Source organism: Mytilus trossulus, chromosome 12 (assembly GCF_036588685.1).
Source record: "Mytilus trossulus isolate FHL-02 chromosome 12, PNRI_Mtr1.1.1.hap1, whole genome shotgun sequence".
Classification (NCBI taxonomy): Eukaryota; Metazoa; Mollusca; class Bivalvia; order Mytilida; family Mytilidae; genus Mytilus; species Mytilus trossulus.
Genome location: NC_086384.1, coordinates 34,485,657 through 34,510,043, shown reverse-complemented (window position 1 = coordinate 34,510,043; position 24,387 = coordinate 34,485,657). Strand labels below are relative to the sequence as shown.

Below are 24,387 nucleotides of genomic sequence, written 5' to 3'. Positions count from 1 at the left end.
GTATAGCCTTAGTACGTGTAACATGTTTAACATGTGTAAGATACATCTTTTTTTTCAATTTGCCTACATAAAAATACTCTTTTAAACGGATAATAAAAATATTATATACTCCATAGTATATCCAAAGCCATGGGACTACATGCATGTGACATTTGCAGGTCTTTAATTAACATAATTAAGGCACTAATTACTACTGTTTATCATATCTATATAAAATGTATCATGTGCATTTCAAAAAGGAATCGGTATATGATATTTGCACAATGATATATGCTACTGTAATGCGGTACATTTTCCTTTTTTTTCATGTGATATAAATAAATAAAGCAAATTCACCGTGTTACAAGAAAGTTAATGATTTTGAATCCTTTTTTTTTAATAGTTGTACATGTTGAGAATATTCTATTTTTAGAATAAGTATTTTCAGAATCGTTTATAAATAGCCTATAAATAGAATATGCATAATTCATGATTCGTGACGTAGGGCGGTCTACGGGATCCCTTCTTCCGCTTACCTTTAAAAACTTCCTTTGGCGGAATTTACAAAAATGCAGAGAAATTCTAAAGGTAAATGCTTAAAATTTGACTTTTTAAGAAATGGGAAGGTTGAAAATATCATGTTTTTAAAAGACTTTGGCCGAAAACTTAAGAAAGCAGGTGAGTTGAAAGTTATTTAACCTTAAAATTCAACTCACAAGGTGTTTTCCTATTCTCAGATCCGGACATCCTGGTATTTACATTTTTCAGGGGGTGGTGCATACAGGAAAACTCTAGATTTTTCATCTATTTGATGGTGATTACTGATTTTTTAATTTGCCAATTATTTTTTAACCAGAGGGTATTGTATGTACAAAATCAAAAAAGAGCTTTATATAATATAGTGTCTTTAACAATATCAGTGGCGGATCCAGAAATTTTCATAAATGGGGGCCCACTGACTGATCTAAGAGGGGGTCCGCTCCAGTCATGCTTCAGTGATTCCCTATATAAGCAACCAAATTTTTTCCCAATAAAATGGGGGGGGGGGGGGGGGGCGGTAGTCCTAAATCCGCCTCTGAATATTAAAACAGTAAAATTACTATATTTCACTGGTAACGATAAATATCAATTAAGTTAATTTGTGGAAAATCTAGAGGATTCTTATCCGCATCACTGACCTCTTAACATTGTTTACATAACACAAATGCTAATCATTGATTGGTCAATTACATGTGATGTCACTGCAGATCTACAAATCATGAACAACATATTCTTGCATATGGTTATACAAGAAATTATACTATGGTTAATACGTTTCCGTTTTTGAAACTAAAAAGGCCGAAAGATTTCAGAGTAGACAATGTCCATTTTAATATTTCGACTTTCGGACTACGGTAGGATACGGACAGAAGCATAAAAACATGTACAATTCACCTATATGCGATCAAATTGTTCATTCGACATAGGTATTGGCATAATTGGCATTTTTATTTAAGGGGCTTATGTAACTAGGTTGTTTTGGTCGTATAATAAAATAAACACCTCAGGATCAATGGATTCGTTTTTATTGTGTAATATATGAAAAGACCCTGCAATACAAATACAAATAATCAGTACAAAGAAAGATAACTCTATTCATTTTAGGTGACAATGCCTAAAATACAATACTCAAATATTTCCTACTGGACAACTATGGTTTCCATGTTATTTACATACAAATATATTTACATAGAATGTTAACCATGGGAAATATTGTTCCCATCACAAATTACACATTTTAACCTTTAATAACATCAGAGACATATAATACAAAAATATGTCTCTGATAACATGTTGTATTCTACCAAATATTCTTCTGATAGTCATTTACGGATCATTTCATTCAAATTAATATCAACATTGAATTAGTACAGATAAAGCAAAGTGTACAGTAACATAACACGTGAATAAGCTTATTAAAACAAATATTATAGCCATGTTCAAGACAAATGAATCACAAAAACACACATATAAACAGAATACAAAACCTACCATGTATGAGGTGCATAGGTCCTGTATTTATAATATGGAATCTTCTAGTTCTATACATGACATACAAACAGTATGGTTCAATTATCTGTAATAACAGTATTATCATAACTATTTGTGTTTATAGTTTACTCATTTAATTATCCAATCATTTAATAGTTAAAAATAAGTCAACGTACAAATTTACTATTTTATCTCTTACTATGACTTCTTTTCACTAAACTGAGTTATTCATAAAGTTTTACTGTTTATAACTGAAATACTTACACAATGATTTACTTGACTGTGTCAATTTAGTTAAACTGATTTAAACAATATTTTTATACTTTTATATGTTTTAAACTATTTTATACACCTTTTACTCTGAAATGATTCATTCTGACCATTCATACAAAATCATCTATACAAACCATTCATATCAGTATTTTAGTATGAATGTGAAATATAAGTAGTGAAAACTGACCTTATAACAGAATCAAAGATGTCCACAAATATAAATATAGCAAAGCAAACAACACACAAATATTCAATTCAAAGTATGAGTAAAATCTGAGTTAACAATCGAATTACCCTTCAAAATGACCATATGACTAATTTAGCCAATTATCTCAAAGAAGAGAAAGTTCCACAATACAAACTAGTAAAATTCAAAAGGTAAACAAATGACCAATATATCAAAACTCACTGAGCCATGTTTAGATCATACTGTGAACATAACCAGTGGAGCATGACTAGAAACTACTCACTAAGTACTTAAAATTAAAAATATTACACTCATCAAACATAAAATATCACAATATCAAAGTATAGTACATAACTAAAAATATCCAAATTAACACACTACCACATACTCCCCACTGCAGGAAAAAATGACGTCCCGTCATTTATCAGTATGTGAAGATGTCTTTAAAATATCTAATAAATTGCGTGCTGCTTCACTCTTCAGTTCATATCCACAAAAAGATCAGTATCTACAAGATCAGTAATGCAATCAATCTTCTTTTTCCATTCACTCTTAACACTTACGGCTGACTTCGATATGTAATAGTCACCTGATGTATACCAAGCATGTGGTATTCTAGATCTTGTTGAGCGTCTGACTGGAACATTATCTGAATCATCTGACTCTAGTGAAGTATCTGTCTCAGGTGTATCATCCTGTTGGCCATCACTTTCCTCTACTGGAGCGCTTTCTATTTGTACAGATTCCTCCTGCTCAGCCTGTGTAGCAGTATAGGCGTCCCCATAGCTTCCCTGTTATCTTCTAGCTGTGTTTCATCAACATCTGGATCAAGTGGCTCTTCAGTGATGATTCTATCACTATCTGAATATCCATCTAAGTTGACAATGAAATGGTTTTCAGAATCAGACTCGTCTTCTGATGTGGTATCAGAATCTGAACCTTCTTCTGTTTTGTCCTGTTTCTTTAGTGAATGTTGAACATGATCTTTTGTGGATTTATGAAGTGGGTTTTCCTTGGCATATATGCATCCAATTGGTAAAAGTAAGTTTCTATGTAATGTTCGTGTTCTTCCAGTTCCATTTTCCCTTCTTACAGTGTAAACTGGAATATCTGTGTTTGGCTGAGTGATAACTGTATATGGTTCTTCTTCCCATTTGTCAGACAATTTATGCTTGCCATCAAATGCAAGGATTAGGACCAAAACTTTATCTCCAATGCTAATATTAGCTCCTCGAACCTTGGTATCGTACATTTGTTTTGTTTTTTTCTGGCCTTGTTGCTCAATATAAGCTGGAGGTAATGCTTTTCTACAAATAGCTTTGATAGATTCAAGTGGTATATTACATCTGTCGTTGCAATCTGTATAAGCAGGAAGACGACTAAGAGCATCCGCGTCTGCATTAGCTTTTCCTGGTCTATAAAGTGTATCAAAATCAGATGCTGATAGTGCAGCTAGCCACCTATGTCCTGTTGCAAGTTTTGCAGATGTTAATACATAAGTAAGAGAATTGATGTCAGTCATGATGGTAAATTACGTTCCATATAAGTCATTAACTTGAATTTATCTGATACTGCCCATTTCAGTGCCAGAAATTCCCTATTGTATGTAGCAGAGTTCTTTTTAGCTCTAGATAAACTGCGACTGGCATAGCTAATCACTCTTTTGAGTCCATTATGTTTTTGGTATGAAACAGCACCAAGAGCGTCTCCAGATGCGTCTGTATGAAGTTCGTATGGTTTAGAACCATCTGCATAGCCAAGTATAGGTGCTGATATAGTTTTTCCTTTAATTGTTCAAATGCTCTTTCTTGTTCATTTCCTTATTTGCATAATTTCTTTGTTTTAGTTTTGTTTTTCTGTCCTTTCTTTGTTGGTGTAGGCATCAACTCTGTTAATGGTTTTGATATCTTACTAAACTGGTGAATAAAACGACGATAATATCCAACAAATCCTAAAAATCGACGAATGTCTTCTGGTGTTGATGGTTTTGGCCAAGATGTTACTACTTCTTTCTGTCTTTTATTTATCTATTTGAATTCCTTCATCAGATACTATGTGACCGACATATTTAACCTTTCGCTTGAAGAATTCGCATTTTCCTGGTGCTAATATTAAATTTGCTTCTCTAATTTTGTCGAAAACTAATTTTATGTTGTGAAGATGTTCTAAATGTAAGATACCAAGGTGTAGTTAACTGTGGATTTTATAAAAAAATAATCTCCATGTTGTTGTTAAGCTCTGACATCAAAGTTTCAATATAAAAAAGAAGATGTGGTATTATTGCCAATGAGACAACTATCCACAAAAGACCAAAATGACACAAATACTAACAACTTTAGGTCACCGTATGGCCTTCAACAATGAGCAAAGCCCATACCGCATAGTCAGCTATAAAAGTCCCCGATAAGACAATGTAAAACAATTCAAACGAGAAAACTAACGGCCTAATTCATCAGTATATTTGTTCCAAGTAATAAAAGTACATTCCGGTTATATTGACTATCTGGTATAACAAGTATTGGATAAGTTCTGTTAATGTTTTAGTTGTTATTTTTGCTTCGATAAATCCTAAATATGGTATTCTAATGCAATATGTTTGTAACGATCATTTTCATTGGACGTTGATAAATATTTTGAGGGGTTAGATTCCACGTTATCAATCCGTAACTAAGAAAGCCCCCATTTTGAATTCTGGGATATGTAATTTCTCAAAAAATAAACAAGATATTCACATTTTGAGCCTCAAAATCTTCTTTTAGTCTATATTGAAACCATTCTGAAGCGTACGAAAAGTAAAAATATGTTTAGTATTCATGTTTAACATCCAGAGTAAACACATGACGTCACATTGTTTAGATGCTAAAGACAATGCAACAGTTTCGCGAACTTTTTCATTTATGCCATTTTTGAGCCAAAATATGTATTAAATGACATTCATTTTAATATGTGGCATTAGAATGGAGATAACTGTATTGTATTTTAAGCTTGGCCTTCGTAAAACTTGATTTTACTGTCGCAAATATCCGTTTACCTATCTCTGCTCCGCGTCGCTAGGTTAACGCAACTTGTGACAGTAAAATCTACGTTTTACGAAGGCCAAGCTTAAAATACAATACAGTTATCTCCTAAATTGAGTCCCTCCTGCAAATTCAATATGCAAAAGTGTATGAATGTAATTCCTGACGTTCTAATGTGCTAGAAAGATGATCTTTAAAATAAGAGTACGCCAATGTTGACACTGTTGAACCAGTATCTAAAAGTGCGGTTACTTTGTTTCCTTCTGATTCTGTTGATTCCAGTTACCTGTACTAGGTGGTTGCTAGTTACCAGTACCTCTTGGTGATTGCCAGTTACTAGTACATCTTGGTGATTGCCAGTGACTAGTACTTCTTGGTGATTGCCAATTACTAGTACATCTTGGTGATTGCCAGTTACTAGTACATCTTGGTGATTGTCAGTTACCAGTACCTCTTGGTGATTGCCAATTACTAGTACATCTTGGTGATTGCCAGTTACTAGTACATCTTGGTGATTGCCAGTTACTAGTACATCTTGGTGATTGCCATTTACCAGTACCTCTTGGTGATTGTCAGTTACTAGTTCATCTTGGTGATTGCCAGTTACTAGAACATCTTGGTGATTGCCAATTACTAGTACATCTTGGTGATTGCCAGTTACCAGTACCTCCTGGTGATTGCCAGTTACTAGTACATCTGGGTGATTGCCAGTTACTAGTACATCTTGGTGATTGCCAGTTACTAGTACATCTTGGTGATTGCCAGTTACTAGTACATCTTGGTGATTGCCAGTTACTAGTACATCTTGGTGATTGCCAGTTACTAGAACATCTTGGTGATTGCCAGTTACTAGTACATCTTGGTGATTGCCAGTTGCCACTTCCTCGTCCAAATTCTCTGTTATCATTACCTCTATATCCTCTGTTGAATTGAGGAGAGTATCTTTGTGATGTATTCTGTTGTTCCACTGAAGTAACCTTCTGTGTAAGTTGGTTGATCATTCATACCAATTTATCATACTTCGGTTCCTTTGTAGTGATCGCTGATTTAGATGTTCCCTGCTTAATCTTGGTTTTTAGTGTATCGGTCTCTTTTGAAATTGCATGATCTCTTTCAATCTGGCGGAGTGCTACTCGTAAACTGTCAAAATCCTTAAAAGTGCCATACTTATGAATGCTGATATCTTTCAAGTCTTGACGCAATGCCGTCCAAAGCATGAAATGAAGCATCTTGTCAACATCGCTAACCTGTACCATTCGTACATCCTGTGCTCTACCAATGACATTCTCAATTCTGCAACTCCAACTTGTTATATCCTCATCCTCTTTCTGTCTAGACCCATACAATTCTGCCAATAAAGCCTCTATTTGGTCGATGTTCCCATAGATACTATCTAGCTTGTTCAGTATTTGGTTGACAGAAATGTCTGTACCAAGTCGCATGACAACTCTTCCAGCTTCTCCTCTGAATGCAACATGTCCTCATTGCTTCCTTGATCATACTCTCCGTGTAAAGTTGTTGTTTCAATAAATATCTTATATTGTACCTCCATAAATCAAATGTAAGTTCTCCTTTTGCGTTTTCTCCAGAAAACCATGTAAGTGTTGGTGGCTGAGACATAGATGATGCCTTTTGTACAGTAGTTGAATGTTGTTTATGTAGATGTATTCTTTGACATCAAAGGTGGCGATGGTGGCATTGGTTTTGGTGGTATACCAAATATAAGTCCCTTCTTAAAACTAGGTGTTTTTACATCTTTAACAGGTGTTGTTTCATCTAAATGTCCAGAAGCCTTCAATACATCAATCATCATGCCAGCTAATTGTGGTTCAATTCCTTTCTGTAGATTCTTCTTCAAATCCTCAATATCCCCAACCGAGCTTTAACAGTCGTTCAGAAACTGCTCTCGTGCATCGTCAACACATCGACGACGCTCTCTCTAACGTTGTATTAAAGCCAGTATTTCTATCCACAATGTGTTCCTAAAGATACAGATACAAATCTAGAATGGTCATGGTACTAGATAGAACTATATTAGAAGGTGTCTCCTCTGGATATTTTGTTTATGACCATGATCATAAAACTATGAAACTGTTTATTTTGTTACTTCACGCGTCACCAACATAACATTGACAATGGAAATGGGGAATGTGTAAAAGAGACAACAACCCGACCATAGAGCAGAGAACAACCGAAGGCCAGCAATGGGTCGTCAATGCATCGAGAAACTCGGAGGGGTCGTTCAGCTGGCCACTAAACCAATATGTTTACTAGTTCAGTAGTAATTGCATGACGTCATACTAAACTCCGAATTGTACACTTATTTACTTTCATAGGTCGACTACAGTTACGAATTATACACAAGAAACTAGAATTGAAAAGCATACAAGACTAACAAAGGCCAGTGGAACCTGACTTGGGACAGGCGCAAAAATGCGGCGAGGTTATAATTTTTGTTTTTAAAACTCATCCCCCTCCCTTATTCACCCGCTGTTAACCAAAGTGACGCCCTGTTCCTTTGACTTGTCAGAGAAAAGATCTCGCCATCTCGCCATTTCCATGATAGGGGCAAATATCTCCAATATGCTTACACTTATTTTATTTTTCCATGAAAATCTTTGCACATGATTTGGTGTTTGGCCCAGGGGTATGTATTGGGTAATGTTTAGAGTCAAATGGTAGCCTGGGATTCTGGCTGACTGTTCGACAGAAGAGCCAGGCGGAATACAGCATGGTTACGTCAATTGAGTTAGGATTATTTTGATACGAATTCATTGCAAATGGTTTTTTTCCTATTTTAAATGACATGTAAATTAAAAAAAAATAGCTTTATCTATTTACATCTTGAATCATTTTAGTTAATTAACAAAAGATCGACAACATTTTAGATTTGGTAAGGTTGCCGGGCAATAAGGAGGTGTGGCACCGGGTATGGTTCATACAGGGAATGCTGGGCGTTAAGCAGCTGTTGAGATCGAGGGACTCGTGAACATTTCGGTCTTTTTTGGTTGTTTACTGTTACAGAAGCGGCAATTTTTAAGCTTTTTGGTCGGAAAAAATCAGAAGGCATGTTTATTAAGTTAATTATAATTTTATTACATATGTTGGTTAAAGGAACCGCATTTAATTATAATTTTTAAGTTTCTGTGGTTCTGATGTAGGGAGCGTTTGTTGTTTAAAAAATAATGGTTGAAGTCGCGTTTATAAGATATTCCATATTGGTATTATTTTAGAAGGATTCTCTATATGAATTGGAGTTTGAATAAAAAAGCATATTCACCTGAGAAAGTGTTATTTACCGCGCTAAACGTCACGCATTTTTACATGCAACTTATGGTAAAATGTTTCATGTAACATTTGTTTTGGTATATGTTTGTCATCAAATACATTTTCTTTTCTCTGAATATGGAATAAAACAATTACTGTCTTTTGTTTCGGCCGTAAATATGGGGTTTAATTGACTTTTGAAAAACTGATATTCACTTCGGCCGTCGGCCTCAGTGAATATCTGTTTTTCAAAAGTCATTAAAACCGCATATTTACCTCATCAAAAGACAGTAATTGTATAATATCTTATAAAGAATATAAGATATCTCATAAAGTATATACAATATCTTATAAAGTTTATGTATTATTGTCATTTTATTTATTTTCTTTTGTTACATCTCATGACATCGGACTCTGACTTCTCTTGAACTGAATTTTAATGTGCGTATTGTTATGCGTTTATTTTTCTACATTGGCTAGAGGTATAAGGGGGGGGGGGGGGGGTGAGATCTCATTAACATGTTTAACCCCGCCGCAATTTTGCGCCTGTCCCAAGTCAGGAGCCTCTGGCCTTTGTTAGTCTTGTATGATTTTTAATATTAGTTTCTTGTGTATCATTCGGAGTTTAGTATGACGTCCATTATCACTGTACTAGTATACATATTTTAGGGGCCAGCTGAAGGACACCTACGGGTGCGGGGATTCTCGCTACATTGAAGACCCATTTGTGGCCTTCTGCTGTTTTCTGCTCTATGGTCGGGTTGTTGTCAATTTTATAAGATATCTTATGAATATTTTTGTATATTTTTGTATATATTAAGATAATTTATATACTTTATAAGATATCTCATATAGTTTATAAGATATCTTATATACTTTATAAGATATATTATATACTTTATAAGATATCTTATATACTATATGAGATTTCTTATAAACTATATGAGATATCTTAAAAAGTTTATTAGATATCTTGAAGTTAGAATGAAGAGTAAAACGGCTTGAACCAATGTATGTACATATGTATATATCATGAACTTAAGTCCTCTGTGCACGATTTTATCACTTATCTAAAAAAATCCTTTACAAGAACCAAAAAAAACCCGAAAAGACAAACAACAGGACACAAAAGACAACATAGAAAACTAGACTGAGCAACATAACCCCACCAAAAACCGGGGGTTGTCTCATCAGATGCTTCGAAATAAGTAAACATGAAAAACCGGGGTCGCATAGGCGGATCCAGGGGGGCCTGAGGGGGGGGCGAACCCCCCATTCGGTGGGAAAAATTTGGTTGATTATATAGGGAATCATTGAAGCATGACTGGAGCGTGCCCGCCCCCCCCCCTTTTTAGGAAAAGTTCTGGATCCGCCACTGGGGTGGTCTCAGATGCCTCGAAATAAGTAAACATGCAGATCCTGAACGTCCAATAGAAAATTTCCCGTATAATTTTGATAGAACTTTTCACGGAAAAAGTAAAATAGTCTAAAAGAAATGCTAGTAAAGAAAGCGATGCCGAGGGTGCGATATTTTTTTACGTTTATTGTTCTTAGAAATACACTGCAATATAACTGTGAAATTTAAACTTAAACTGCAGGGACATTAAATTAGCAAAAAATATACAATTACTATTTTTTATAAATTATCAATATAACGTTCATACATTACTTAATTTCAGTCCTATTTCTTTGTCGTCTGTGATGTTGTCTTTCATGTGCGGGCCTTATATATTATATACTACAGTGTGTTTTTCTTTAATCTATTGATTTAAACATTTTTTGTAACAATCTTGGTATTTTTCATGTACAAATTAGAAAAACAGACTGGAGACGAGAACAATGACTGGAGTTCGGTTATTAAACAAATGTATCATATTGAATGGAATTGTAACTGATGATGTCACGTGAATCGATTTTTTTTATTAATGAAATGGTTTATATTTTTTTCACATAAAATTAATAAGCAGTTACATCATCATATTGGTTAACATGCCCAAATTTTTTATCAACAGGGCAACCGCAAACACACTTGATAACGCCGATAAAAATATCGTACACACATATTTAAAGTTCACATTTTTCCTTTTTCGCACCTGGGATATGAAGTACCTAGGATCGCGAAGATAATTATCCAAATAAAGAAGATCTTGAGAGCAAATATCCTTATCAGTCCGATTATATAATTAATCTGGTTGAAGTATTATACTGTATAATTAATACCAGATTTTAAAGATAACGGTTATCTCATAGGCTCATTGACATTTCAATTTAGCAGATGAGGGGGGAATCTCAGGCTGTTCTATTGATTTGGTTAAGGTTGTAAGAAAGTGTACTTCAAATGTCCGGTGGTATCACGATCATACATATTTGAGGGTTGAGTTGAAGGAAAATAATTATTATAGTATTGCACACGTTTAAGTAGCTAATCAAAGTCTTTTTGTACTAATTATGATGTTAGTGCGTGACTAACACGTGGGAGTAGTAACAGCCGAATAACATCGCCTTTCTTCAGTTCATTCAACCAGTGAATATAGAAAAGAAAGTGCTGGAGGCTTTTTGGAGGAGTTTGTTTTACAGTTTCAGCTGTTTTTCATTTTGTTGTTAGACGGCTTGGAAAAAAACTCGGGCCTTGGATATTAGATAATGCATTTGAATAGGCATTTTTCATAGTGTGTGATTTGTCTTTTTACATCTGGATTAGTACGGTTAAAGAGAAAAGAAAACGGGGTACTGTCTGTTGCCCCAAAGGAAAGTGAAAATATGACAATGTATTCGTCTAGTAAAATATTATTCCTAAGGAACTGCAGAACTTTATTGATAAGTTTGATTTTATTAAATGGAATTTTATTATCAACTTCAGAATCGGTAAGTTTAAAAAGTGCTTATTAAGGAGTATTCTTGTCTGCATTTTTCAGTGGTTAATTATTTTAATTATCTTATCAGAATATTATATAATCGGTGCATGTTTAAACGAGAACGCAATATATACAACACGTTTACATAAGTACTGGTACATGCATGTGTTTGAATCATCTATAGTCTGTTTCCATTTAGGAAAAGACATGCATGGGTATAAAGTGAAAACGTCATTTTAGCGGTGCTATTTATTGAAATATTTGAAAACCATAAAGGTGTACATGTATACTCATATCTACACATTATGGAACAATTGACATAAAAATAAAATATGCAACTTAATATGCGTAATAGCTAATTTGACAGTATAGATCTGTATGTATGTACATGTATGCATTTGCCGTTTAAAACGTAAAAAAAGATTCATGAACAAGTTGCATAATAACTAATTTAATATTCCTGTTGCTAAGAAATATGTGTACTTATATAAATGAAAAATTTTGTTTGGTGTTCTAAAAATTCTAGATCTTAAGATTTTTATGATAAATTTAGTTATGCAACTATTGATCTGGTGCCTCCCAGATGTTAATTAATGATAACTGTCTTTAGCACTGTTATGTGTTAGACTGGTTTCCTGCTGAGGTGATTTATCAGTCTTATCAAGATGGTTATGATGCTTTGAACAAATATTTTTATTGATGAAAATCGTTTCACAAACCACCTGTGATAAATTAGATTCTTTTATGCATGGATATGTTGTTAAATCAGCAATAAAGCTGTTTTTCTATGCATGTAAAAAAGTATACAAATTAGAGTTAGCTAGCCCATCAAATAGATATTTTTTGAGATCTTGCCAAACAAATTGAGATTTTTTTGACTTTTTCCCTTTCTTTCTTTTTCCAATGCCAATGCAACTTTTTCAAACAATTTCAGTAGAAAATTTGACCGAAATGTTGTCATTTCAAAAACTTAAAATTTGTGACTCAGTTAGAAATAGTAAATATTAAATCTTGCCTGACCAAAATAAGATTTGCCTGGCAGATATGAAATAACACCCAAAATTTTAATAAAATTCATCATTGTCTGAACTTTGGTTTGCCTATTCAGTCTATTGCCAATACTTGTCTGAAATCAAAGCATTTCAGTCATATAAGTACAAATGTACATTGTATTAAAGGTACTTCCCCTGGGAGGAATTCAAGAACGCACTGTTCTTAAAATAATCAAGAACTGTTCTAGGACCTAATTTTCACTTCAGTTCAAAGGAGATGTATTTTGTTTTCTTACATATATTTGTACACATGTATAAAATAATCTTCAAAAATGGATTTCTTTAATATTTTTTGGCAAATTGCAATTATATGTATTAAAATACAGAAAAGTGCAATGTTATCATGGTTATGTACATATTGGTTTATCCATGGAAGTAAAATGAAATATAATACTTCCATGGTTTATAACTAAAAAGACAATTTAATAGCAAAAAATATTTTCTCCAAAAAAATAATTTTTAAAATGAAAATCAAATATTAATAGAAATTTGAATGTTATGTAAGACCTTAGCATTTATTACAAAAATCAAAGTAGAAAATTATTCATAGATTTACTGATACAAATTTATTTCAGTCAAAACCTAAATATCATCAGGTCACGTTTTACAAATCTTTATGCTAGAGTTCATCTGTTCATCTGGATTAAGCCAACAAGTTCTATGAAATGATTTTATGATGAGATTGACAAACAGGACATTCCTACAGGCTACTAAGGGTGAAACAGATTTGTCTTCATGTATCCAGGCTATCAACTGACCTGTATAGTTTACATGTCTTAATGCATGTTCACATTGTACAACCATTTTTGTACACTGTATAACAATTTTAAATGTACATAACACTTTGTAAAATTTTACATATATATATAATATATCGGGACAGCTGCAGTGCAGGCAATTTGGTGTCACGATATCGCAGTAGCATGGGTTCGAATCCTGGCGAGGGAAGAACAAAAAATTTGCGAAAGCAAATTTACAGATCTAACATTGTTGGGTTGATGTTTAGACGAGTTGTTTATATATTATATATATAAATATACTTTTCATCTGAGATTAAGTTTAAGTTAAGTTTCACTTCTGATTTTTGAAAATTGGTTGTTGATTGAGGTATGGAAAAGGGGGGGGGGGGGGGGGGCTGATGATGCATGTATTAGCTAAAAGAAACATTTTTATTTGGATTATTTTAAGCAAAAAATATGGCTGTTGAGTTCCTATACACTCCATGACCTCTGGAAATTAAGTCTGCTAATTACAGCCATGTAAATTCTTTTAGGGGCTGGTACATGTAGTATATTTGATTCATGTTATTAATCAGGGGGAAGCAACTCATTAACAAATACTTATGACTAAGTAGAAAATTATTTGTATTCCTTATAGCTGCTGTAACTTAAACGATGTAATCAAAGAGGCTGCAGAGGAAGTTGGCAGTTATTGCAATTGACATTTCGTGGTAGAAAATAGTTATTATACATCATACATGTACATGAACTTAATAATACAATTCATTTTTGTGGTTGAAAATAAAAATGACCTAAATTTATAATACATGTACATGAAGTTCAATATAGAATTTTAATTAATAGATTTTTGGTTGATTGATGTCTCACATGTTAGACCAAAAAAAGGATTATGTGTGATTTTGAAAAAAATAGGGTACATTTTGTAGATACGTAGGATTTTTTTTTTTATCATTTTATTTAAATTGAGTGTAGCAGGTCTATGGAAGGGACTTTCTGACATTAGAAAATGCCTGTACCAAGTCAGGAATTTGACAGTTGTTACCCATTCGTTTGATGTGTTTGGATTTTTGATTTTGCCTTTTGATTTTTGATTTTCCTTTTTGAATTTTCCTCGGAGTTCAGTATTTTTGTGTTTTTACTTTTTACAGTGCTTATTGATAAATGACGAGAAAAGGTAGACTATTTTTTAGCTTAAAAAATAGGGAGGGTAGGGTGATAGCAAACGCATATCTTTTTGTATTTGGTCTGATTTGAAATATTATACATTGTACATGAATATGAAAGAAAAACATGTTCTATTAGCATGATTAGGGACAAATTTAAATGAAAACTGGAATTTAGATTTTTTTTAAACTGCTGCTTTCTAAAATAAGTACATAATTATGTATTTAAAATTGATAAATGATCAATTTGTGTTTGTTTATATTAGACAGTTTGCAAAATGTACATGCTTAAAACAATATAGTTATTATCAGAGCCTGAGGTGTACATGTATTAAGTATATTTAGGGTTGTTTTTTTTTTGGTGTGGAAAGGGGGGAGTTCAGGTGCCTAGGTCTCCCCTTTGAAGCTAAATGTATAATAGTTACATAGATTTTTTACAAGTATCACTTTATTCTTTGACTTGGGTCACACCGAACAGCAAGCCCTTAAAATGACTATAGTCTAAAACCATTGAAACAAAAAAAACAACAGTCTAAATCTAAATGAAAAAACGAGAAGTGAGAAACACTTATGAACCACATCAACAAACAACAACCACTAAACATCAGCCTGAACTTGTGGACTTTGAAGAAATTGTATTCTTAGTGAGTTTGTGTGTAGATAATTGAAGGTTATCACCAAACAACTTAAATACCCAAAATTGTTTTGCCCTATAATCACAATTATATTGCCATAAAATGTGGATAATTGGTCAAATTTCATTTTATCTAGTAAATATCCTCAGGTGTTCCTATTAAAAGTGAAAAGTAGGTTAATTATACCCTTTTAACTTTGAGTTTCTGTAAAGCACCATACACTGTCTGGGTTTTTAGTACATTTAATAAAGGCATAGTGTGCAATTTAAGAATAGTTACTTTTGATCCAAATATTTATTTTACCAAGTATTTCATTTTATTTTATTGCTTTAAGCTGTGTTATCATATCTGGAGATTTTCTACTTAATTTCATTGTTATAGATAAGAAAACTAATAAACTGATCAATTTTGCTGATTATGAAAAAATAACAGAAGCTTTAAATACTTTATTGAAATTGACTTTAATGGATTGGTATATTGTACCAGTCTCTATAGAATTAGAACCTTATAGGCGAACTATAAAGGCTGACTGCGCCATTAGTTTTATTACTATTAATAGCTATACTTATACAAATTTTAGTCCCAGCTTTTTGATTTTACCAAAAAAATCTTCCACCCATGCATTTATTAAAGACTTTGAACTTGACTAAATAAAGCTTGACTGGTAACCTTTTATAGCTTTTGTTTACTGTGTAGAGAGGGAGGGAATTATTTTACTCTTGTACATGTATATGTTCATATTACTATGTATACATTGACATTCTAAACATTGCATTACTTCTTTTAAGTAGATGGACAACAGGAGCAGATCCATCCATTTTTAAAAGGGGGGTTTCCCAACCAAGGAGAAAAATGGGTGGGGGATGTTTCCAACTATATGTTTCTTATTCAAATGCATTAATCATCCCAAAAAAAAGGGGTTGTTTCGGGGTTCCAACCCCCAGAACTCTCCCCCTGGATCAGCCACTATATTTTGACTGAAACCGGTCAGGCTATGAAACATCACCTTCTGCCTCTAATTTCAAGGTCCTTTTTGGACCAAAACCGGTCAGGCTATGAAACATCACCTTCTGCCTCTAATTTCAAGGTCCTTTTTGGACCGAAACTAGTCAGGCTATGAAACATCACCTTCTGCCTCTAATTTCAAGGTCCTTTTTGGACCAAAACAGGTCAGGCTATGAAACATCACCTTCTGCCTCTAATTTCAAGGTCCTTTTTGGACCAAAACAGGTCAGGCTATGAAACATCACCTTCTGCCTCTTATTTCAATGTCCTTTTTGGATCGAAACAGGTCGACCAGGCTATGAAACATCACCTTCTGCCTCTTATTTCAATGTCCTTTTTGGACCAAAACCAGTCAGGCTATGAAACATCACCTTCTGCCTCTTATTTCAATGTCCTTTTTGGACCGAAACCGGTCAGGCTATGAAATATCACCAGGCGCTGTTAATTATGTGTATTGGCATATATACTATAAATTTTTATGCTTTTACATTTTCCCCACTGATACACATAATTGATATGGCTTCTACAAACAAAAGCTCCATTTGGAGTTAATGTGTTTAGAGACCACTGTCAACGTATATTAGTTTCACCTAGCAGAAGTTCCAATGGAAACTTTGTTATAAACAATGCCATAATACCTGTTCCTGTTGGAACAAATATTCCATACCATTTATTCCGTTAGGAACATTTACTGTAATATTTATTCCAGTGGAAATAATATTCCAGAATATTGTTGTCATTTGGAACTTATATTATGATGGAACTTCAATTCTGTGACACCACTTGTGTCTGTCACAAGACACCTTTCCTATATTGCCCTTTGAATCAACATGGCCTTTGTATTTTATATTTAAAGTATGCATGCATATGATACTCATGGTACATGTACTTGAAATAGAATGTATGCTTTTGAATATAAGGGAGGTTAAGGCCCTTGGTCTTAAATTACTATTTCCTGCAACTTATTAACTTCAGGATATATAATACACTTACAGATATCATATTATGCATAATTTATTTCCAACTTTGAAAATTATGAACTGTTTTAAAGATTTTATTGTGCAGTTTCAAGTTGCTTTTTCCTTTCCTGCTTGGTAGCATTATAAGATTAAAGTGTCAGAACTAAAGAAAGTAACAAAGAATTTTTTTGTTTGCATGTATATCAGACAATTTCCATTCTCGCATGCATGCAGCATAATAGTTTATAAAGATGTCAACATATATTTGTTACACCTAACAGAAGTTCAATTTGAAACTTTATTATAAACATTGTCATAATACCTGTACCTGATGGAACAAATATTATTCTGTTAGGAACATCTGTAATGGTTCTTCTTGTGGAAGTAATATTCCAGAATATGTTTTCCATTTAGTACTGATATTAGGAAGGAACTTCTATTCCCTGACAAAGACATTGCAAACTTTAAAAGTTTGGATGTATCTTATAAGTAAAGTTAAGATTTGGAATACATGTAGATCCTCTAACTCACAATATATCTGCTGGCCTCTAAAACACCTGTCAACAGTGTCTGATATACATGCAAACAAAAAATTTCTTTGTTACTTATATATTTAAGAGTATGTCCATGTACATGTATCATAAGTTAAAAATGAGACTTCTTTACCCCTCTAACCTAAGAGGAATATGGAAATTCTTTTGCAAATTTTAAATTACCGAAATTTTGTATTGAACCCATCCAAATGATGAACTAAACATCAAATGAAAAGGTCACTGACCATGCTGACTAAAGAAAAAAAGATATGAAAAAATAAATAATTAAAAATAAAATCACAAAGCTGTGTAAATCCAGTTGTTAAACTGTCACAGTTTGTGGTATGATATAGGATGATTCAAATGTGGCTGTTGTTTGTTTGATGTCTCTGGTTTTCTCACCTGTGGGCTACAGGTAAATCTGATAAGGTAGATAAAAAGATGGATCTGTTCACCTTCAGTATCAGGTGTCAAAACAAATCATGGTGTAAAATTACTCAATTAATCATATCCTCTAAACCACAATGCATAGCCTCTAAACAAAAAGAAACCAAAAGGTAAAGAAAAAAGTTGTTAGAAAATAACTACTGTCAAACAAAAGGGATTATTGAGGAGATCACTTTTTTTACAGTTTACCTGATGAACTGATTAAGAAAAAATGAAAAACATTTGTATATATAGTAAATCAATTTTTAAAGGGTAAAAAAATCTTTTAAAAAAATAATTTCTTAAATAAAAGACATTTTGTCTAGGAAATCTCCCTTTTCAATAGTTTTCCTGTTGAAATGCATGCAGTGGAAGATATGAAAAATGTGTTTATGGTAATTAGAACATTTTTAAAAAGGCAATAATATGACATATAAAAAAGGTGAAATGAAAATATTTGAAAAAAGAACTATTGTCATGATTATCAAACAAAAGAGATAATCTGGGTGTCATCTTTTCAATAGTGTCCTGAACATAGATGAACTATTTACCACTGGACAGAACCCAACAATCAATATTTTTCAATAGTGTACCTTTTGAACTGCATGTTATTACATGTATTAAAAATATATTTGGCAGAATTTATTTTTATACATATATAGGTTAAATATAATAAACAAAAGGGCAAGGAAAAAAATCTGTCAAAAGATAACTATCGTCAAACAGAAAAGATAACCTGGGAGACTTCTTTTTCGATAGTTTACCTGTTGAACTGAATATGAAAAATAAAAATAATATTCAAAGGAAAACCACATTATATAAAAGATGTAACAGTAGTATGTGATTTTTAACCACATCTGTATCGAAGCGGGGCGAGAAATAGCTCTTTGGGAGATTTTTATTCTTTTCAACCTTGTTTGAAAGAATGCAACTCTGTATGTTATGCTCAAGGTGAATGCACTTAGTTTACAGATGTATGCAAGTATGCAGTCACTTTTGAGATAAGAAAGTGCATTTATGAGAGTGGAAAGTATATCATTTCACTGACATGTTACAAATGTAGATGTGGCTTAAAAATTAATAATCTAGCTGAACCTTGGAGGCTTGATAGGCTTAAATTGACCTTGGAATTTTCAAATCTGAATTTGTGACCTGAGGGTTCCCTACTGGAGCCACTAAAATGAACAGATATTCCATTAAAAAATCTGTCAAATAATTGCAGAAAATGATAATAGTAGAGGTCGGTCATTTACAGACGTATCAACCGTATCATAAACGTTGACGTATCCGCATCTGCAGATATACCAAAAACAGTATGTGGTCCCGAAAGATTAATTTTATGTACTTTCAGTAATGCAAATGGGCGACTGATTAATTTCTAATACAGAAATTTACAAAACAATAAGGAAATTTCGAGTTTTTGTGGAATATATGTAACCCGACTTTTAAAGATAATCCGGATAGTTGGACCAGTTTAAAGACATGATAGGAGTGAATACGGTAAAATCGTTTGTTTCACGGTGTATTCATGAACTTGTGCTCACGTAGAACCAAATCGTTATTTGACAAATAGAGTGATACTCAGTACTGTTTTATTACATGTACATGTATTTATATGACATCTGAAGACAACTCGTGTTTCTATTACCTCTTATGATAACATCGCAAATGAACATATTCAAAGTTCCCTACATGTATAAAAAAAAGTACAATTGATTTTTTTGTGTTTATTCATGTTAGATCTTGAAATATTTTTAAACTAGATTATTAAAGGATTGTGTACGATATTCGTGTACCTGCCCTACATTGGCACCTTTTAAACGGCATATAAAAAGTAGATGATAGAACTCCTTTTTTTTTTTTTTTTTTTAGAAAACACAACTTTCATGAATATTGAATATGTATGTTTGATTGTTTCGAAGAGATTCCAATTAGATTTTTTTTATATGAAGCATGATCTTATAAATAGCTCGGGATCACATAATATTTTTCGATATATCTGCGGATGCGGATACGTCAACGTATACGATACGGTTGATACGTTTGTAAATGACCGACCTCTAATAATAACTATAAGAATTTAAGTTTCTGATCTAAACTTACCAATGGTATTTTTAAACTGGTTGTTAATGAATAAAATCAGTGAAATGATTTGTTAGACATTCGACATACGATCTGATAATGGGATTGTGTCGCTAATGATACATGTAGATGTATATTATACATGTTATGGTTTACTGTAGACTGTAACCTGAATAAAAGGGCTTTGTATATGTACTCTACAATTACATGTAATGTATATGAAAAAGTTGGTTAATTAATAGTGGCATAAATGTGTTTCTATTCAGTTTTAAAATTAAAAATCTACATTGAGCAAAGAAAAAGGACAGTTTGACAGAATTATTAATATTCGGTTTAAATATGACTCATGAACAGTTTCTTTAACAAAAAGCCATCAAGTATAATACCTCACTGCATGTTGTCAATAAATCATTGTTAGTTTTCCTTATTTTTGGTAAATATTTCTAGGGGCCTCAGGGGCCAACTTGTCTCAACTAATATATCACTTGCAAGCCACTACTGGGGTGGGATTAGACTTGCTACATGTACCTTCCTAATTATTATTATTTTTTCAATTTTGCCCCTTTAATAATTTTACTGCTATAACTAGGAGATTACAATTATACTGACATCTGCAGGAGGAAGGCACTTATCAGTAAACATATAAATTAGTAAGAGAAAAATATTAGAAAGGGAATTGTAGCAAGTCTAGGGTGGGATCAAACCCAGCACATTGCTGATGCGCTCAAGTCCAATTTTAATTGACTTTAAAGCTTGTCAGTTTGCCTTCCAAAGTTGTGCCCTGGTTCTCTCCAGTGACCCTGGCTTCCTAAATGGGCAATAGTGCTGACAGTGTGCTGGAAAAAACAATTTCAGTATGTTCATTGGTTGATTTTTGAGACTTAGAGTGAGACAATTTTACTGGAAAGTATTATGACTTTGATGTGTTTAAAGCCAAGGCATCTCATCACAATACTATTGCACTTTGATGTGTTTTAACAAAGATATATCATCTCAATACTTTTGCACTTTGATGTTTTTAATAAAGGTATCTCATCTCAATACTATTGCACTTTGATGTGTTTTAACAAAGGCTTCTCATCTCAATACTATTGCACTTTGATGTGTTTTAACAAAGGTATATCATCTCAATACTTTTGCACTTTGATGTTTTTAACAAAGGTATCTCATCTCAATACTATTGCACTTTGATGTGTTTTAACAAAGGTATCTCATCTCAATATTATTGCACTTTGATGTGTTTTAACAAAGGCTTCTCATCTCAATAATATTACACTTTGATGTGTTTTAACAAAAGTATCTTATCTCAATACTATTGCACTTTGATGTGTTTTAACAAAGGTATCTCATCTCAATACTATTGTACTTTGATGTGCTTTAACAAAGGTATCTCATCTCAATACTATTGCACTTTGATGTGTTTTAACAAAGGCTTCTCATCTCAATAATATTACACTTTGATGTGTTTTAACAAAAATATCTTATCTCAATACTATTGCACTTTGATGTGTTTTAACAAAAGTATCTTATCTCAATACTATTGCACTTTGATGTGTTTTAACAAAGGTATCTCATCTCAATAATATTACACTTTGATGTGTTTTAACAAAAGTATCTTATCTCAATACTATTGCACTTTGATGTGTTTTAACAAAAGTATCTCATCTCAATACTATTGTACTTTGATGTTTTTAACAAAGGTATCTCATCTCAATACTATTGCACTTTGATGTGTTTTAACAAAGGTATCTCATCTCAATATTATTGCACTTTGATGTGTTTTAACAAAGGCTTCTCATCTCAATAATATTACACTTTGATGTGTTTTAACAAAAGTATCTTATCTCAATACTATTGCACTTTGATGTGTTTTAACAAAGGTATCTCATCTCAATACTATTGTACTTTGATGTGCTTTAACAAAGGTATCTCATCTCAATACTATTGCACTTTGATGTGTTTTAACAAAGGCTTCTCATCTCAATAATATTACACTTTGATGTGTTTTAACAAAAATATCTTATCTCAATACTATTGCACTTTGATGTGTTTTAACAAAAGTATCTTATCTCAATACTATTGCACTTTGATGTGTTTTAACAAAGGTATCTCATCTCAATAATATTACACTTTGATGTGTTTTAACAAAAGTATCTTATCTCAATACTATTGCACTTTGATGTGTTTTAACAAAAGTATCTTATCTCAATACTATTGTACTTTGATGTGTTTTAGCAAAGTCATCATATCTCATTGTCCATTGATTTGTTTAATCCAGAAGCATCTTATCCTAATTTTATTGATGTTGTTAAAGAACCTCATCTCAGAGCTATATAGTTTTCATTGATGTGTTGAAAGCAGAAGCATCTGAGTTATTCTCATTTCAGATCTGCTGCCCTTTGAAGAGTTTAAAGCAGAAAAATTTCTTTTGTATTCAAAATCATACAAATTTGTGAAGACTTGATAATCTTTACCTTCTATAAGATAATTACTTTCAACAAGATGTTTAGTTAAAAAAATTAGGGAGCAATTGTCTTTGATGTGTTTAAAGCAGAAGCATCTCATCTCAGGACTATTGCCCTTTGATATGTTGAAAGCAGAAGCATGTTACTAATCTTATCTCAGGACTACATGTATTGCCCTTTAATTAATGTGCTTAAAGCAGAAGCATCTCATCTCAGGAGTATTGACCTTTGATAAGTTTAAAGCAGAAGCATCTCATCTCAGGACTATTGCCCTTTGATAAGTTTAAAGCAGAATCATCTCATCTCAGGACTATTGCCCTTTGATCAGTTTAAAGCTAAGGCATCTCATTTAAGGACCTTTGCACTTTGATAAGTTTAAAGCAGAAGCATCTCATCTCAGGACTATTGCCCTTTGATAAGTTTAAAGCTGATGCATCTCATCTCAGGACTATTGCCCTTTGATATGTTTAAAGCAGAAGCATCTCATCTGAGGACTATTACCCTTTGATAAGTTTAAAGCAGAAGCATCTCATCTGAGGACTATTGCCCTTTGATAAGTTTAAAGCAGAAGCATCTCATCTGAGGACTATTGCCCTTTGATAAGTTTAAAGCAGAAGCATCTCATCTCAGGACTATTGCCCTTTGATAAGTTTAAAGCAGAAGCATCTCATATCAGGACTATTGCCCTTTGATAAGTTTAAAGCGGAAGCATCTCATCTGAGGACTATTGCCCTTTGATAAGTTTAAAGCTGAGGCATCTCATCTCAGGACTAATGCCCTTTGATATGTTTAAAGCAGAAGCATCTCATCTGAGGACTATTGCCCTTTGATAAGTTTAAAGCAGAAGCATCTCATCTGAGGACTATTGCCCTTTGATAAGTTTAAAGCAGAAGCATCTCATCTGAGGACTATTGCCCTTTGATAAGTTTAAAGCAGAAGCATCTCATCTCGGGACTATTGCCCTTTGATAAGTTTAAAGCAGAAGCATCTCATCTCAGGACTATTGCCCTTTGATAAGTTTAAAGCTGAGGCATCTCATCACAGGACCTTTGCACTTTGATAAGTTTAAAGCTGAGGCATCTCATCACAGGACTATTGCCCTTTGATAAGTTTAAAGGTGAGGCATCTCATCTCAGGACCTTTGCACTTTGATATGTTTAAAGCAGAAGCATCTCATCTCACAACTATTGCCCTTTGATGTGTTTAAAGCCAAGGAATTCCCTCTATATTTTACCTCAATTTTTTTACAAAATCTATAATCATATATATCTGTAAAAATACAATAATCTGTACTTTTCTGTACCCCTGAAAAGATTTAAGGTACAGATAATTGTCACCTGTGTATAGGATTAAGATTAATCAGGCTTTAATATTCAGAATGATTTATGGGGAAGATAAAAGTGAAGGCAGATTTGTAATCAACAGGTGAATGTCTAGACTTAATCTCATCATGATGGGTTTATTGCCAAAATTATATTTTGAAATTTATGTTTGAAAAGTTTTAATCACAAAGATGTGTAGACCTACACTGTGTTAGTTTTAGGGGTTGTGGCATCTTTAAATGAAATATCTGACCTTATATGATTATTTAACACAGTTGTGTTTTTCAGGGATATTTTTTTAGAATCGAACATTTTAAATTTTGAAATTACCTCTTTATTCCTCAATACTATGTTGCTGAATATATTTTAAAGTTCCTCAATATTTTCAATTTCTGC

At 32.9% G+C, this 24,387-nt stretch overlaps 1 protein-coding gene across 1 annotated transcript in view; it reads left to right on the top strand.

Annotated features, from left to right (window-relative positions):
• The first annotated feature begins 11,058 nt into the window (after nt 1–11,058).
• The window catches only part of LOC134693874 (basement membrane-specific heparan sulfate proteoglycan core protein-like), a 172,506-nt gene continuing 159,177 nt past the window's right edge, over nt 11,059–24,387 (top strand). The window contains exon 1 of the mRNA XM_063554809.1: nt 11,059–11,619. Coding sequence (XP_063410879.1) covers nt 11,515–11,619 — 105 coding nt within the window. The 5' untranslated portion in view covers nt 11,059–11,514. The remainder of the gene's footprint in view (nt 11,620–24,387) is intronic.